Genomic DNA, 16,439 nt, shown 5'->3' on the forward strand with positions numbered 1-16,439 from the left:
CCTGGCTGAAATTCATTGGGTAGTTTTACAGGGCAATCTATACGCTGCAGAATATGAGGAGATTTTTTCTTGAGATAACTGGAGCTTTAAATCTGTTGGTAAATTTGTCTCCTTTTGGTAGTCACTCTCCTCCATATCAGCCAGCTTGGGGCTCAGTTCAATGGGAGTCACATCTGTGTATGCTCAGGCTGGGTTATTTACTAATAAGCTTCCAGGTTCTACTGCTTATAAAAGCAAGTCTCACTGAGAAGTTTAGATATATTTTCTGTGTGTTCTAGGATCCAAGGACAATTTAATCCTTAGTTTCAAGTGGCTAAAGAAGATGTGACATATATATATATATATATATATATATATATATATATATATATATATATATATATATATATGTGTGTGTGTTGGGGGATAACACTCAGCTAATTATCAGGGATAATACTGAACTATAGAAAACATGAAATCTTGTAACAAAATATATGGAATTTGGAGGATTATACTAAGCAAAATAGAAGGAGAAAGACAAATACAGGATGATTTCACTCATATATGTTCTATAAAGGAACAAAGCTAAGAACAGACAAAATCAAATACAAACAAACACTTGAAACCTGACTACAGAATTGAGGCTAGCAAGATAGGGTAAGGGTGGGTGGGGAATACTCAGTGGACTCTGGTGGAGTATTTTTGATGCTTTGATGGTGGACATGGTGTGATAGCATACATTCAAGTGGTGTGAATCTATATCCCCTAAAATACATATTACCTCAGTCAAAATAATTTTAAAAAATAAACATGAATCTAGATGCTATATATGCTTTTTCTGATCCAAGAACTGAGCCTTGGATTTTTATCATCCCCTCCCCCCTCCATTCTCTCTACCCTATTCTGGGCAGCTCTTTGGAGAACTACATGCACACACACACACACACACACGCGTGCGTGCGCACACACATACACACACACACACAGGCCTTAGAGCTCAGTCAGTCCTATTCCTCTGGCCTGAGAGAAAATTTGGTTTAGGATCTCTCTCCTGTAAGTTTTGTTTGCTCAATTCATCATTGAACTTTCAAAACACTCTTACAAGATCAAAATGAAAAACAAGTTTGGTATTTGTTTATGATTCAGATCCTCTAAAATGAATGTTATCATTTTTTGAGAGAAATAAAAAATGACATGTTTTGTTACAATAAAATATTAAATATATATGTATACAAGTATATTTAAGATTATTTCATAAATGTGGGAAAGAATACATAGGTATATTTTGTAGACAAAAATTATTTAAGTTTCACATTTGTAAAGGTTGTTGTACCAAACTGTTTTAAACATTAGCTATTTTAATTTGCAATCTGTTCAAGCCACTTGTTTGTATGCAATATGTCTACATGTCTATAGTGTTTATTTTTCTATATAGTGTTTTAAACTCAGACCTAACAATTATTCATGTCATATTCTAGTGATGTTTTCTATGTCATTTTATGCTTATGCATTTATTAATTGGATTTAATCTCTGAGAAAGTGTTCCTTCTATGATCCCCTTTTATTTACTTCAACTATTTATAAACTCATGGGTATTCATTTTATTTTATAAACTATAATCAAACACAATTGTTATTTATATTATTGCTAAAATTATTCCAGTTTTTTTGGGAATGTAGACTGGTCTACAATGTCTTAGACCATTGTCTTATCTCTGTGAGGCAGGAAAATCAAACACATTTTATTATGCAGATTTTGTTTTAAATTTTGTTTTAAATTTTATAACATTATTAAGTTTTAATTTTGTGGTGACAAAGAATATTTTATATTGAAAAATAATACTGGATTTGGATAAGAGGCAGTTTTTATCAATTTTAATTTCTTAAATTGATAAACCTATGGGACTTTTTCAGATATGGATAGATATATGAAACCAGCAATTAGCAGTGAGTTTCTATTAATATCTTGATTTCTAGTACAAGAAACCAGGTTTTTCCCCTTTAAATCCCAGTACTCTTGGCCTCTTTATGATGTCACCTCTTAACTTCACTAATTTGAACCTTAGTGTGCTTATGTCCTGGCAAATGATAGGTGGGGGAAATGTCTGCACCAAGATTGTAAGTCCTTTTGGCAACTTTTATGTTTTAAATAACTGAAATGCTTTAGTTAGTTTTACATTTATTCTATTTAGTATAAATAAATGTTTGTTTTATTATTATTATGTCATGGATAAAGAAGAGATTACATGTTTAGCAAAGATATACATTATCAAGCAATATCATAAGTTGTTTTGATACAAAACTTAAGTAACTTCATTCAATTTAGTAAAATAAATACATGATTTAGGATAAGTTTTTTCAATGTGATTCTTCATTTTTAATCATTTTGTATTTTGGCATTTATAATTCATGGGTCTCATTCAGGGAACTATCACCTCCTTATGGACCATTTGGAAATTTATGGGAACATTTTCTGAGTGTGAGTATGCGTGCGTGTCAATTGTGGGGTGTATGTGTGTGATGACTGAGGAATGTTGCTGACCTTTAGAGGGCATGGGTCAAGTTTACTAAACCTTTGGAGGTGGGACAGTCTGACACAAAGACCAACTAAATGCCAATTGTATCCCCCTTGAGAAATAATGAGTACATAAAAGTAATTTGCAATCAAAAACAAATAACCCAGATATGGGATATTTGATGATAGTAGTTTCCTTACATTAAATTTATTTTGTGATAAAATGAGGTAGGAAAGGAAACCATTTAATTATCTAAAGATTTTTACTGTGAAGGCATGGAACAAAGGCAAAGAAAGACATAAAACTGAAATATAAAGGAAATTGTACTTGGGTTTTCTTTGGTCAGTAATGTTAAAAAGAGAATATGAAATATAGACCTTGAAACCATAAAACAGCCTTCACATAGGCACTGATGCCTATTTCATTCAATACAATTATTACTTTAAGAGACAAATCTTTGGTAAAGTTTTTGAATGTCTTTGTCATGATTACTTTAAACACTGAGTGACTTGCTGATTTTATACACACACATATAGTAATGTGTGTTCTGGCTATAACATGACAGAATTACATTATATCCTAATTATAATGCATAAGCACAATGATTTACTGATGGCCTTATTATTACCATGAGCATTGCAGGCTTTCTAAGAACTTCACCATGATGGTTAAACTCTTATTTTTGGTTTTATAATTTTTGTTTTTGCTGTTTTCTAGTGTAATCCCCAAACTCTCTTGCTATTTTAAGATTTATTTATTTATTTATACAAGAACGGGGTTACAGGCTAGTTGTGCGGGAGGGTGAGAGGATTCACCAGAGACAGAGTGGGGAACAGAACAGGCAGACTGACGAAATACACTGATAAAAGGAGCAGAAGGCGAGACAGGAGAGGTCTGCTGTGCCATGTGGGATTCTCCCCGACTGGGCCAGGAATCAAATGGCACTGCAGAGGCTGCGGACAGCTTCACAGCACTGTGCTCAACTGCCTGCACCACCAGCGGAGGCCCTCTCTTGCTATTTTATAAAGAAAACGTGGTTGAATTCACAATCAATAGCCTCATTGTTAGCCAATGAAGCATATATAAAATCCTTGAAAACAAATTCTTACATTTCTTTGGGCTCAAGTAGCAATTCCCTATTCACATAACAAAGAATTTGGCATGCTGAAAGCCATTTTTCTACTTTGTCTTTCCTCTGAATTCTTCTAACAATGATAGCGGCTTAATTTTATACTTACAATCTGTGCCTTGTGCCATGGCTACTGACTTTAGGTAAAAAAGAAAGCTGTTCTCTTTGTGCTGTTTTCCCCCTCCCAACTTACTTCTCTTTAATAACTTTATTCATCCAAACCTCAACAATCCTACTCAAGAGCTTCATCTTTTCCTACCTTTTCCTCCAACTCAGATTGTATCAGTCAACCCAGTCCTTGCATTTTGAATAGGTCTAAGATTTCTGAAGTAAGTCAGAGAGGTTTTCATAAAAATATTTTATAGATGGGCTATTTAAAAATCTGAACTTTAAAAAATTCCAATGTTAGCTTCCAGATCGTATATACAGTCTATTTTTTTAATCTCTCTCTCTCCTTTGAGTTGGTTTAATAAGATTTTCTCTTATTCTATTGGCCTTGCTAGGAATTCACCTTTATATAGATCAGGGTTTATCAGTTTTGGCACTATTGATATTTTCAACAGAATAAATCTTTCTTGGAGTTGAGGACTATAGAGTGTCTTTTTTGGGGGGGGCGGGAGGGGGAGGTTGGGGCCCTGTGCTGCACTGTAAGGTCTTTAGCAGCATCCCTAGTCTCTACTCACTAGATGCCAATATCAATATTGTATGCACACAAACATATGCACATGCAAAAATATTCTATTTTTCTGAGGATTTTTAATTTTAATTAGAAACTTTTATTTGAAAATCTTTTCTGTGTATCCTGAAATGATCAGGTAAATTTATTTATTTTGTTATTTGGAGTGATTGCATTGGTTAACTTATATATGTTCAACCAATTTTACATTCCAGAGAATAAATGTATTAGCCATGTTATACATTGTTCAGTAAAAGTAGCTAATAAATGCTTAAGAAATATTTGTGTGTTAATGGAGAATATCGACGTATAATATTTTTTTGTAATGTCTGATAATAAAATATCACAGTTTGATGTCAGGGTTATTTACATTAGTTTCAAAAATGAATTGAAATATTTCTCCTAATTTCTGAAAAACCTGTGTGGTATTTGCATTTATTATTAAATTTTATTTAATTTATCAATAAAATTGTACATTTGCTATTTATAGGAAGATTTTTAATAGTGAATTCAATTTATTTAATAATTACAGGAATATTCAAATTATTTTATCATGTGTCACTTTTTGTAAATGAGTTTTATAGAGTTCATCTAATTTACTTATTTTCCTGAATCCATTACCATAAAGTACTAAATGATATTACTCATTATCCTTTAAGGTTGATATGCATCAATCCTAATAGTAGTAATTTATGTCTTCCCTCTTTTTTTCTTCACCAGTTACTCTAGGGGGTAGTCAATTTTAGGAATTAAATAACAAATTTTGACTTTATAAATTTGCTGTAACATTTTTTCTATTTTATTGATTTTGGTGTATAGCTTTCTTTTCTTCTTCCTTTGTACTTAATTTGATATTTTCCTAATTTTAAAGCAGAGAGTCAAAATATTTTAAATTATTTTCTAATACAAGGCATTAAAGTTATAAAATTTCTCCCAAAACTCTTTGCAGCTTTCGATATTTTTGAGATGTTATTTTTCAGTTGTTTTTGTGTAAATGAGCATTGTGATTTCTGTTTAACCATTTATTATTTAGAAGGAGCTTTTTATTTTTCAAATATTTGTGTGTTGTCCAAATAGTTTTGTTAGTGATTCAATCGCTTGGTGATTAAAGGCTATGCCCTACAGATTATACAAGGAATTAATGGAACATGACTATGTAGCATTTTCAAATCTCAAATTTAATAACATTGTTTTATGAACCTGAAACATTTATTCTTTCAGAACATATAAAACATAGACTTTCACAGAATTTGAATAACACACAAATCAAAATTGTGTGTATTTTAAGCATAACCTCAGTTAAGAAAACACTAGACCAGAGAACTTATTGGTCAACACATCCTGTTTTATTCAAGTAATATATTCAAATGTTAATGGAATGACAAAAATGTTCCAGGTTTTAAAAACATTAATTAATGAATCAAAATATTTATAAATATACACTTTGTTCTTAATATGTATTTTAAAATAAGTACTGTGTGTGTGTGTAAAACTCAGGATCAACAATTCTATAATATAATCTACAGTACAACAAAGACAAAATATTTCTCTAACAGTGCTTAATATTTGCTTCCATTACAAATAAATAAATGTTAGATTATAAAGCTCCCTTTTGTGGAACAAACATGTTCATGTAATACTAAAACAAATGGAAACTTATAAATAGAAAGTACTTTACAATATAATTGTATTTCTCAATTTTTCATAGAGAACAAAAAATGCAGATCAATATTTATGATGCACATATACTCATTCATAGAGTACACGTATGCTATTGACTTGGATTTGAGTAAGTGGTATTTTAAAGATCTAATTTTACTTAAGCATAGTTAAAGTTCAATTGCAAGAGAATTTGAAGAGTTAAGTGCAGAAAATAATTCAAAAATTAAACAAGTCTGTATTTCAGATAAGGCAGGTTGGTGAGGTTTTTGTAAATGATTTTATGCAAGTTGTAATAATTCTACTGAAGTTTATGCTAAAACTGCACATTTGCTTATCTCTATTTTTCAGAGATAATCTTACATAATAATAGAACTCTGAGTACAAAATATTTCTTTTGGTGGTGCTGACAAATATGTATAATTATATTATGTATAATTATATAAAATATGTATAATACATATTTTAATAAAGTGATTTTGTGTAATTAATTAAAACTTTCCCTTTTATTTTAATAGCCAAAAAATAAACTTTGGAACATATGATGATTACATTCCAGGTAAGAAATAATTAAAAAACATGGTACATGTATGAACTGGTGGTGAGAATTTTACAGGGAGTACAAAATGACGTAAAAGAAATTAAAAAAAATTGAAAAAAGAAGAGAGAAAAATGATTTAAAAACTTGTATGATTAATTTTAAAGATAAGTGATTATTATCCTCCATTCAAAATGATAAACCAAGATCTGTCATGAAATATCATTAAAAATCAACAATTTATTATTTGCCATGGCAACTTTCTTATGAGTTTACCAAACATCTAAGGTATTTTGTTTTAAATCCAATGTAGGTTAAGCAAATATTTTCTGCATTATATTGTTAGAAGTATTATAAAGGTGGACATATTGTTAGATAATCTTACAGTTGAAAAACAGTATAGAAATAAAGAAATTCTCACCAATGTCAGGAATTCTACTACATTCTTGATAGATTATATCCAGTTTATAATTGACACAAAAAAATCTTACTTGACAAGATCAGTCAATCTGACGTTAAAGGACTTTATAAATCAAATGATTTCCTTATATATTGAGTTAAAATATGGCTTTCATTCTGTATATTTTTCATAGATCCAGATAGTCTTTTAGGAAACTTACAAATATATTTCCTCTTACACACAGTATTACTACACCAATTTAACTACAATAAAGACATATCTCACTGGTCTTATTGGTAACCTAAATAATCTTTAACACTTTTCAATTTGCAGGTAATTTTTCTCTCCCAGTCATAATTCTATAAGTACCCTTTATTTGACAGTCTTCACTAATATGCCACACCTCTAACAATGTAGTTCTTGGCTGTGTAACATTTATTCTTGTAGTTTGGGAAATTATTACTAGCCAAGGGAAAATTAACCATTAGCATTTAGATTCAATCATATATTTACTAAATATTTTATAACAAGTCGTGCACTAATTACTTTAAGGGTTTAAGTTGTAGTTACCATATCTTCTGTTCTCAATAGAACTATATTATAACCAAAAAAATCCCAATCAAAGTTCTAGACTAGAAGAGATAGGAAGATTAAAAGGAATGAGTAATAAACTATACTAGGTAAGATGTGGAAACAACCCAAATGCCCCAAAATAGATGAATGGATCAAGAAAATGTGCTATATATACACAACAGAATACTATTCAGCAATCAAAAAAGATAAACTCATGCCATTCACAGCAACATAGATGGAGCTAGAAGGGAATATGCTCAGTGAAATGTCAGATGGAAAAAGAACAATATCAGATGGTTTCACTTATAGGAGGATATAGGGTTGCCAAAGAAAGGATCAGGGGGAAAAATAAAACAAAAACAAATTGGCAGACAATTACAAATCAGAGTGGGGGGGTGGGAGAAAGAGGGATCAAAACAGGGGATGGAAGAGCACAAGGGACTATGGTGATGGTGCACAGGTGAATTGGTGGTGGAAATTCTATGGAGACTACACCTGAGAGGAGAAAGCAAACATTGTACAAAACTGAAAATTATGGGGCCTCTCTAGTGGTGCAGGTGGTGAGCGCCTCACCGTGAAACTGTCCGCAGCCTCTATAGCATGGGTTCAATCCCGGCTGGCGGGGACGAAACCCACATGGCGCAGCAGACCTCTCCTGTCTCGCCTGCTGCTCCCCTCAGCAGTGTATTTCGTCAGTCTGTCTGTTCTGTTCCCCACTCTGTCTCTGGTGAATCCTATCACCCTCCAGTGCATCTGGTCTATACTCCAGTTCTTGTATAAATAAATAAGAAAAATCTTAACAAAAACTGAAAATTATGTAAAATATATATAAATAATTTATATTAAAAATAAAAAAGCAGTAGAACTGCTTCTCTTGCCATCTCAATTATAGACTATACTAGTCCTACAATGACAACTTAGCTGTAAAACTGGCATAAGTCAAAAAATCAATTTTTATTTTCTCATACTAATAGCAGAGAATTTCAAACATTACCAAATAAATGAGACTGCAATTTGAAATATGTGCCTATTTAGTTACATGAAATATATTACCTTGTTGGTATTTTAGTTCTGATTTAATTCTATTTACTCCAAAGTATATCCTTAATGTTTTTTGTTTTTTGTTTTTTTTTTATTTTAGTCAGCGAATTAAGCAAAAAATCATGGAACCAACAACACTTTGCCCTGGTATTTCCCAAACCACCACGGCCAGGAAAAAAAAGGAGATCAAAACCTTCCCAACTACAAGCCAATGCAGAAGCTTCTGTGAGTGTTTAAGAGACCATCTAAGTTCACTACAAGTAGCTTGTGATGGCACATATAATATTGTTACAGGTCACCACAGTGGGGTTATTTAATGAAATATTTTATGATTTTGCACTCCAATGTGACTTTTTAACACTTAAATTTTGACTGCTGTAACTGAGGAATTACATTTTATATTCACACGTTGCTTTTAAACAAAACATTGGAAAACATAGCAAAAGGTAATTAGCATTGTACTACTAAAGAAAGGAGCCATATTCTATTTGCATTTTACTGTATAAAACTTATCTCCCTATTTCATATTAATGATTTTCTCAGTAATCCAACATTATAGAAAATATGTATCCCAGAAACACAGAAATCGCAAAACCCCATTGATACAATTAGTATTAACATTCAGAAAATGCTCCTTAGCTGGAAAACTCTTCATTAGTATCATGGATTATATTACAAGCTGATTAACTTTCAGTGCTTCCTCATTTCATGTACACAGAATTCAGGATTCTGAATAACTGAAGATAAATATCTCCCAATGTGTCTACTGTCATCATGGAATTTGAACATGTTCAAATAATAGTTTTCATAAGATCACTTGTATCATCAGTTGTTTATTTTCAGTGATGTATCTAATCAGGGGCTCTCCAAGTTTCTTGGGTCTGCTCATGTTCTTCTCATTTTTCCACTTTCTGTTAATATTCCTTATTTTTTTTTATTGTTGCAATTAAAGATTTGAAAGCATTTGGTCAGAAGTTTAAAACAAAATGTACCATTCTGCACAAATTAACACACACTGAATATTACAGCTTTTATTATTGCAGTTTCCTACTTAACTGATATGCAACTTATATCTTGCTGAGTGGGACAAGTTTCAGGGATTTACTTTTAACCACAGATAACACTCCAAATTCCAGAGACCTCATCTAAAGACGAGAATATACCTGAATATGAAACTATTTGATACTAGAGAACGGTTTCTGAGTTAAACTAGGAATGCAGATATTTCAATAATTTTCATAAACAAAACAAAAAATAATCCTCTACTAATTGTGAAGAGATGCTCTCATATATCCTTAATCAGTAGAATTCTTTACCAATTCTAACATAAAATCCGAGGGAATTAAGAAAGTCTTTTAAATTAGGTGCCAAATGTGGCACAGCTAACAAAAAATGAAAAAGAAAAAAAAAAAAGAAAAAGACAAAGACAAAATAAAAACTTAAACAGCAGCATAAATTATGAAATCTATACTATTTATTAAAATGTAATATCTTTTCTCAGTTGAATTTAAAAAATTTATGGTATCTGTCCAAAAAAAAAAAAAGAAAAAGAAAAAACTGTGACACACATAAATAGCTCATCATTATTCTGTTATTTCAGATATATCATGAAGACAGTTTAAAGGAAGGTTCTAGACGACCATTATGGATGCACCGTTCTTTGATGAAAATTTCTGAGAAACCCTCTGTTTATTTAGCTGCCAGGAGGCAGCCTCCAGGTAAACGAATTCATCGCTCCAAGGAGAGTGCCAGAGCAGCAGGTGGAGAGAAACCTTTACCTTCACCAATAAGTAAAAAAAAAGAAGACAAGAAAGTAGACACAGACAAATCAGACTCAGAAGCAGAATCCAAAGTTTCACAGGAGCCAAAAATAATTAGGAAAGATTCAAAGAAAGACAAGGTTATAGAAAAAGAACCTAAAGAAAAAGAAGGTGATGCAAAAACAGGTGCCATGAAAGCTCCAAAGAAGGGCGCAGAATCAACTACAGACACAGAAGGTGAAAAGGTGGCAGCAAAGAGAGAATCCAAAAAAGATCGGAAAGCTTCAAAGGCGGGCGTGGAATCAACGACAGACTCAGAAGGTGAAAAGGTGGTTGCAAAGAGAGAATCCAAAAAAGATCGGAAAGCTTCAAAGGCAGATGCGGACTCAGCTATAGCCTTGGAAGGCGAAAAGGTGGCTGCAAAGAAAGAGGCCAATAAAGATCGGAAAGCTTCAAAGGCGGGTGTGGAATCAACGACAGGGTCAGAAGGTGAAAAGGTGGCTGCAAAGAAAGACTCCAAAAAAGATCGGAAAGCTTCAAAGGCGGGTGCGGAATCAGCTATAGCCTTAGAAGGCGAAAAGGTGGCAGCAATGAGAGAATCCAAAAAAGATCGGAAAGCTTCAAAGGTGGGTACGGAATCAACTTCAGGGTCGGAAGGTGAAAAGGTGGCTGCAAAGAAAGACTCCAAAAAAGATCGGAAAGCTTCAAAGGCGGGTGCGGAATCAGCTATAGCCTTAGAAGGCGAAAAGGTGGCCGCAATGAGAGAATCCAAAAAAGATCGGAAAGCTTCAAAGGCGGGTGCGGAATCAGCTATAGCCTTAGAAGGCGACAAGGTGGCTGCAAAGAGAGAATCCAAAAGAGATCGGAAAGCTTCAAAGGCGGGCGCGGGATCAACTTCAGGGTCAGAAAGTGAAAAGGTGGCAGCAAAGAGAGAATCCAAAAAAGATCGGAAAGCTTCAAAGGCGGGTACGGAATCAGCTATAGCTTTAGAAGGCGACAAGGTGGCTCCAAAGAGAGAATCCAAAAGAGATCGGAAAGCTTCAAAGGCGGGCGCGGGATCAACTTCAGGGTCAGAAAGTGAAAAGGTGGCAGCAAAGAGAGAATCCAAAAAAGATCGGAAAGCTTCAAAGGCGGGTGCGGAATCAGCTATAGCCTTAGAAGGCGACAAGGTGGCTGCAAAGAGAGAATCCAAAAGAGATCGGAAAGCTTCAAAGGCGGGCGCGGTATCAACTTCAGGGTCAGAAAGTGAAAAGGTGGCAGCAAAGAGAGAATCCAAAAAAGAACGGAAAGCTTCAAAGGCGGGCGCAGGATCAACTTCAGGGTCAGAACGTGAAAAGGTGGCAGCAAAGAGAGAATCCAAAAAAGAACGGAAAGCTTCAAAAGCAGGCGCGGGGTCAGCCATAGCCTTAGAAGGTGAAAAAACAGCTGCAAAGAAAGACTCCAAAAAAGATCGGAAAGCTTCAAAGGCGGGTGCAGAAAAAGCATCGGATGATGAAAAGAAAGATGCCAAAAAGGGTAGGAAACTGAGTGCAAGAAGTGATGACTCAAAGGGCAAGAAAGAGACCAAGAAGAGCAAGTAGACCTTGGCTAGTAACTCCAGTGCTTATTTGATGAAACAATCATAGTAAGCTGAAACTGCACGGGAAAATGGTGGGTGGGGGGGTGTTCAAGGAGATAATCACATTAAATTTTTTAAGGGGCAAAGCATACAGTCTCAGGAAAGCATAAAATATATGAAAGATATTAAGATTCATGAAGGACTTGGAGAAAACATGTTAAATTTGGAGATATGAAGGATTCAAAGAGGAGATAGAGCCCTAGAAAGACTCAAAGCAGAACATTCAAATAAGAGGATAGAAATAATGGGGTTGAATTTGTACATACAAAAACAAAAAAGTCTGATGAAGTTTTCAAAAAAAATCTAAGAAGACAGATATTGAATCTATACAAGCAATGTACACCCACCCAGTAAGTAAAGAACCATAGTAGTCAGAAGAGGAAGTCAAAACAAATTTCAGAAAGTATACTTTCAAGTAAGTACAAATTAAAGGTAGCATTCTGCAAAGAAAATAGAAGAAAGAAAATACGATTATTTCCTTGTGATCCTATACCACCATCTCTGGAGTATAAATGGCCACTGCCAGATTGGTGGATGTTGAATGTTCCACTTCTAAGCAAAGATAAATATACTTGGTAAGTTAGTTTTCTTTGATTTTAAATTAGATGAAATTAAACAATAACAGAATCAACTTAAAGATTTGAACTGATACCTTTCCACAAAGTGTCTTGAACTTGCTGATAATGTTTTTAGTAGAATTTTATCAAATTCATACTTTCTTTTTGTAAGAAATATTCGAAGAATTTAGAAAGAATGCCACTTGAATGAGTTTCAAAGTATCAACGTAAAGGTTTAAAAAGGTAGAATTATTATTATTATTATTATTTTTGGTGAGGGAAGACTGGCTTGTAGAATAACTTATCAACAGATACTTTTTTAAAGATTTATTTATTTATATACAAGAACTGGGGTATAGGCCAGATGCGCAGGAGGGTGAGAGGATTCACCGGAGACAGCGAGGAACAGAACAGGCAGACTGATGAAATACACTGCTGAGGGGAGCAGCGGACAAGACAGGAGAGATCTGCCATGCCATGTGGGTCCCTCACCAGCTGGCCAGCTGGGATCTACCCTGGGCTGCAGAGGCTGCAGACAGCTTCACATTGCTGCGCTCAACCACCTGTGCCACCAGGGGAGGCCCCAACAGATTTTTTTTTTTAAACAGAAGAGTGACCAAATTTTCTCCATTTAAGGAAGGATGAAAATAAAAATTGACCAAATTATTAACATGAGTAAATTTAAAAGAAGGCATTTAAATAAAATCCTAATTGTCGGTCCCTCCGGCAGGCCGATGGGGTTCAGGAACACGGCACACGGCGGAGGGGGTGGGGATGAAAAGACACCTGCACTCACTTGGCTGGAAGCAGGAACTCTCTTTATTACCGAGGGGAGGGGCTATGTATAGGAAAAGCTTGCGCATGAGTACTGGCACCTAATAAATGGTGAAATATGTACACAAAGCCAAATAAACCAGAATTTTATTTAGAATGAAAATAAGTATTAGATGTGAAAAAATAACTACATAGCCTTAAACTATATTAACTTAACTTGTGACCAATAAATCTCATTGATATGAAGGGGGAAAGGCATTCTAAAATAAAATGTAAAACCCTTGGGCTTCCCAATTTTTCAAAGTCATTTATTCAGTATCATTGATAAAACTATTACATTTAGCATTGAACAGCATGGGGGGAAAAAGAAATCTACATCAAAATCCTTGTAATGCTTTACAGTTTCCACAGAACAGAACCTAAAATAATTTGTTATATAATTACTTACACACATTGTAACCCTGAAAAAAGACTGTCTCCTAAGATTACACCATGAGAGATCTGTGCCACCATAGATATGGTGGAATAAAAATTAAAAGGGGGGATTGTAACAGGGTGGTCCCCAGGAAAGGGGGAGGTTCCCTGCCCCTCCCAAGGGAGGGTGGAGCTGAGCAGGAAGAGGAGAAGCTGCAGAAGAGACTGAGGAAAGAAGCAGGATGGAGCCAAGAGACCTGGAGGAGGCGCATGGAGCCTAGAGACATGTGAAGAAACTGCGCTTGTCTTTTGGTCGTGGACTGGGTGACACAGATGTGGGTGAGACCCGTGGGGAGGTGACAATGGCAGCTTTTATCTTGATGTTGATTTTGCTCTTTTCCTTCTGGGCTTGTCTGATTGTTTCTGACCCTTTTCTGTGGGTCCCCACTGGAAGATGCTTTAGACTTGTGGCAGGCTTTGGGGCCTTGCTCTGGGCCGATCCCATTTGGATGGACTTTTACCCACGAGGGGACGGGTAACTTTGGGTGCTTCACTTAGAAACTAGACTCTTTGCCTTTCCTGTATTGTTTCCTAGTTTTATTAAAGTTCCTTCCCATTAAAAAAAAAAAAAAAAAAAGTAAAAAAAAAAAAAAAAAAAAAAAAAAAAAAAAAAAAAAAACAAATATAGTCCTCAAATTTTTTGTCCATTCACATGAGCATTGTCTAAAATGTGTCTTCTATGTGACAATGAGGTCCTGTCACTACTACCCTTCTTGGATTCTTAAATCTGTTTTAAACTGTAGCTTCACTTCTCTGGCTTGCCTCTCCTGCTAAACTTTGATTCCTGGCAGTTAATTAAAATTTTCTGCCACTGCCATAGTGCTGATGCTTCTGGAACCACTAGAGCCATCTTAGTTTCATGGTTTGGCAAAAAATTGTCCTCCAGCACAATAAGGGTCAGAATTACTTCCAAAGTGTCTTCTGTACATGGTTCCAAAATTTGAAGATTGATTTTTTTTCAATTGCTAAAATCATTGTAGCTCCTGAAATTGCATTGCTCATTATCTAATCCATTATAGTTATCTCTATTGCCATAGTATCCAGCACCACCAAGACAGCCATCAAAGCCACCTCCACCACAAAAGTTTCTTCTATAATCAAAGCTGTTATTCCCACCAAAATCACCTCCACAACCACCACCAACGTTTCCAGAACCACAACAGCCTCTTTGGATGTAGCACTGGCCATCTCTTGCTTAGACAGGGCTTTCCTTACTTCACAATTGAGTCCATTCATAGTATAGTATTTCTGAATGGCAATCTTGTCTGTGGAATCATGGTCATCAAAGGCTACAAAAGCAAAGCCTCTCTTCTTGCCTCCACCTCTATCAGCCATGATTTCAATCATTTCAATTTGCCCATACTGTTCAAAATAATCTCTTAGGTGATGTTCTCAGTGTCTTCTTTAATGCCACCAACAAAAATATTTTTCACAGTTAAGTGGCACCAGGTCTTTGAGACAATCTTCTATTGACACAGCCCTTTTTGGTTTACAAAGAATTTTTTTTTTAATTTTCTGCCACATAAAAGCAGATGAGTGTTTTGTCCTCTCCAAAATCTGGAGGAAAAATTGAAGGTGTAATTTCTGAGTCTTTATATGTAGCTTTTGATTTATGATCTAAGGGACTTATTTCTTCCATTAAAGACTACTAGGATCACCTAAAAATGACTTTACTCATCAATTAGTCCCCTTCCCATGGCAGAGCATCTTGGTGTTTTTCCAAAGCTGTATTCTATGACCCCAAACAGATTGAGTTCTGTTAAAAATACATATGAAATGATTATAAAAATAATAATAATTATAACTCATAGAAAATATAGGCTTTTGGTTATTATAATAAGGTAGCATTAAACCCTCCAATCTATGAATATTATTCATTTCTCTAAGAAGTAATCAGTTTTCAAACTTTTAATTATTTGCTAACTTCTGTAAGTATGATATACAAGCAGAAACATAGTAAGCAGCGTAGATGACTGGTTGCCTAAATACAGGGTGCTTCTCTAACATTATTTCTCTCATATGCTTAGTATCAAGGCCAAAATGGGAAGTGAAACAGGATGAGAGATCAAGTCAAAGGTAGACATCCATTTACGAACAATCTCCTATTCAGTAATCCTGCCATATGTTTCAATTCTTAGTTTAGACTTTTAATCACACAATTTGTATGTGGAAGATATTTTTCCTCTTTTACTGATTAACTTTCTCTAGAGTAAAACTTAGAGTTATAAAAATGAAATATAGATGCTATAGAAATGTTACTTTTGTATGCTTGTTGATTAGTGAATATATGATTAAATCAGAACAAAGACGTGCATGGATGGTTAAGGATTTTCAGATGTAACTAAAATCACAGAAGAAATATTAAACCAAAAAAAATCATGTATTTTATATGTGTATATCCTGAAGACAATATCTAAGATATCTTTCCTCCTTATGTGGAAAATTAAAGTAGTCCACTAGATCATTAGAGTTAATATAAAATTCCCAAAATGTGACTCATCATCTGCAATGGTAAAGATATTTACAAGGTAGTTTTGGTTTGAGGTTTTTTTCTCTTATGTAGTTATGTGCATGCATGTCTGTAAGTCTGTAACATTGTTAATCACAGAGCAAGTTAGAAAATGTTAAAATGAGTATCATGAGAGACTGGTTCAAGATGGTGGCAGAGGAGGAAATTGAACTCACCACCTTCCACAGATACAACAAATCTACCACTACATGTTGGAGTTTACAAAGAAAGACACCT

General features: G+C 34.3%; 1 protein-coding gene across 6 annotated transcripts in view; it reads left to right on the forward strand.

Annotated features, from left to right (window-relative positions):
• Positions 1 to 2,030: 2,030 nt before the first annotated feature.
• Positions 2,031 to 16,439, forward strand: part of CYLC2 (cylicin 2) — a 76,481-nt gene continuing 62,072 nt past the window's right edge. For 5 of the 6 annotated variants that reach the window (XM_054688813.1, XM_054688815.1, XM_054688814.1 and 2 more), the window contains exons 1-5: positions 2,031 to 2,096; positions 6,477 to 6,517; positions 8,611 to 8,735; positions 10,111 to 12,463; positions 15,721 to 15,769. In XM_054688813.1, coding sequence (XP_054544788.1) covers positions 2,080 to 2,096; positions 6,477 to 6,517; positions 8,611 to 8,735; positions 10,111 to 11,850 — 1,923 coding nt within the window. In that variant the 5' untranslated portion in view covers positions 2,031 to 2,079 and the 3' untranslated portion in view covers positions 11,851 to 12,463; positions 15,721 to 15,769. The remainder of the gene's footprint in view (positions 2,097 to 6,476; positions 6,518 to 8,610; positions 8,736 to 10,110; positions 12,464 to 15,720; positions 15,770 to 16,439) is intronic. The other variant, XM_054688816.1, reaches the window with a different exon arrangement.

This window comes from Talpa occidentalis, unplaced genomic scaffold, assembly GCF_014898055.3.
Source record: "Talpa occidentalis isolate TD23 unplaced genomic scaffold, MPIMG_talOcc4v2.1 talOcc4.7, whole genome shotgun sequence".
NCBI lineage: Eukaryota > Metazoa > Chordata > Mammalia > Eulipotyphla > Talpidae > Talpa > Talpa occidentalis.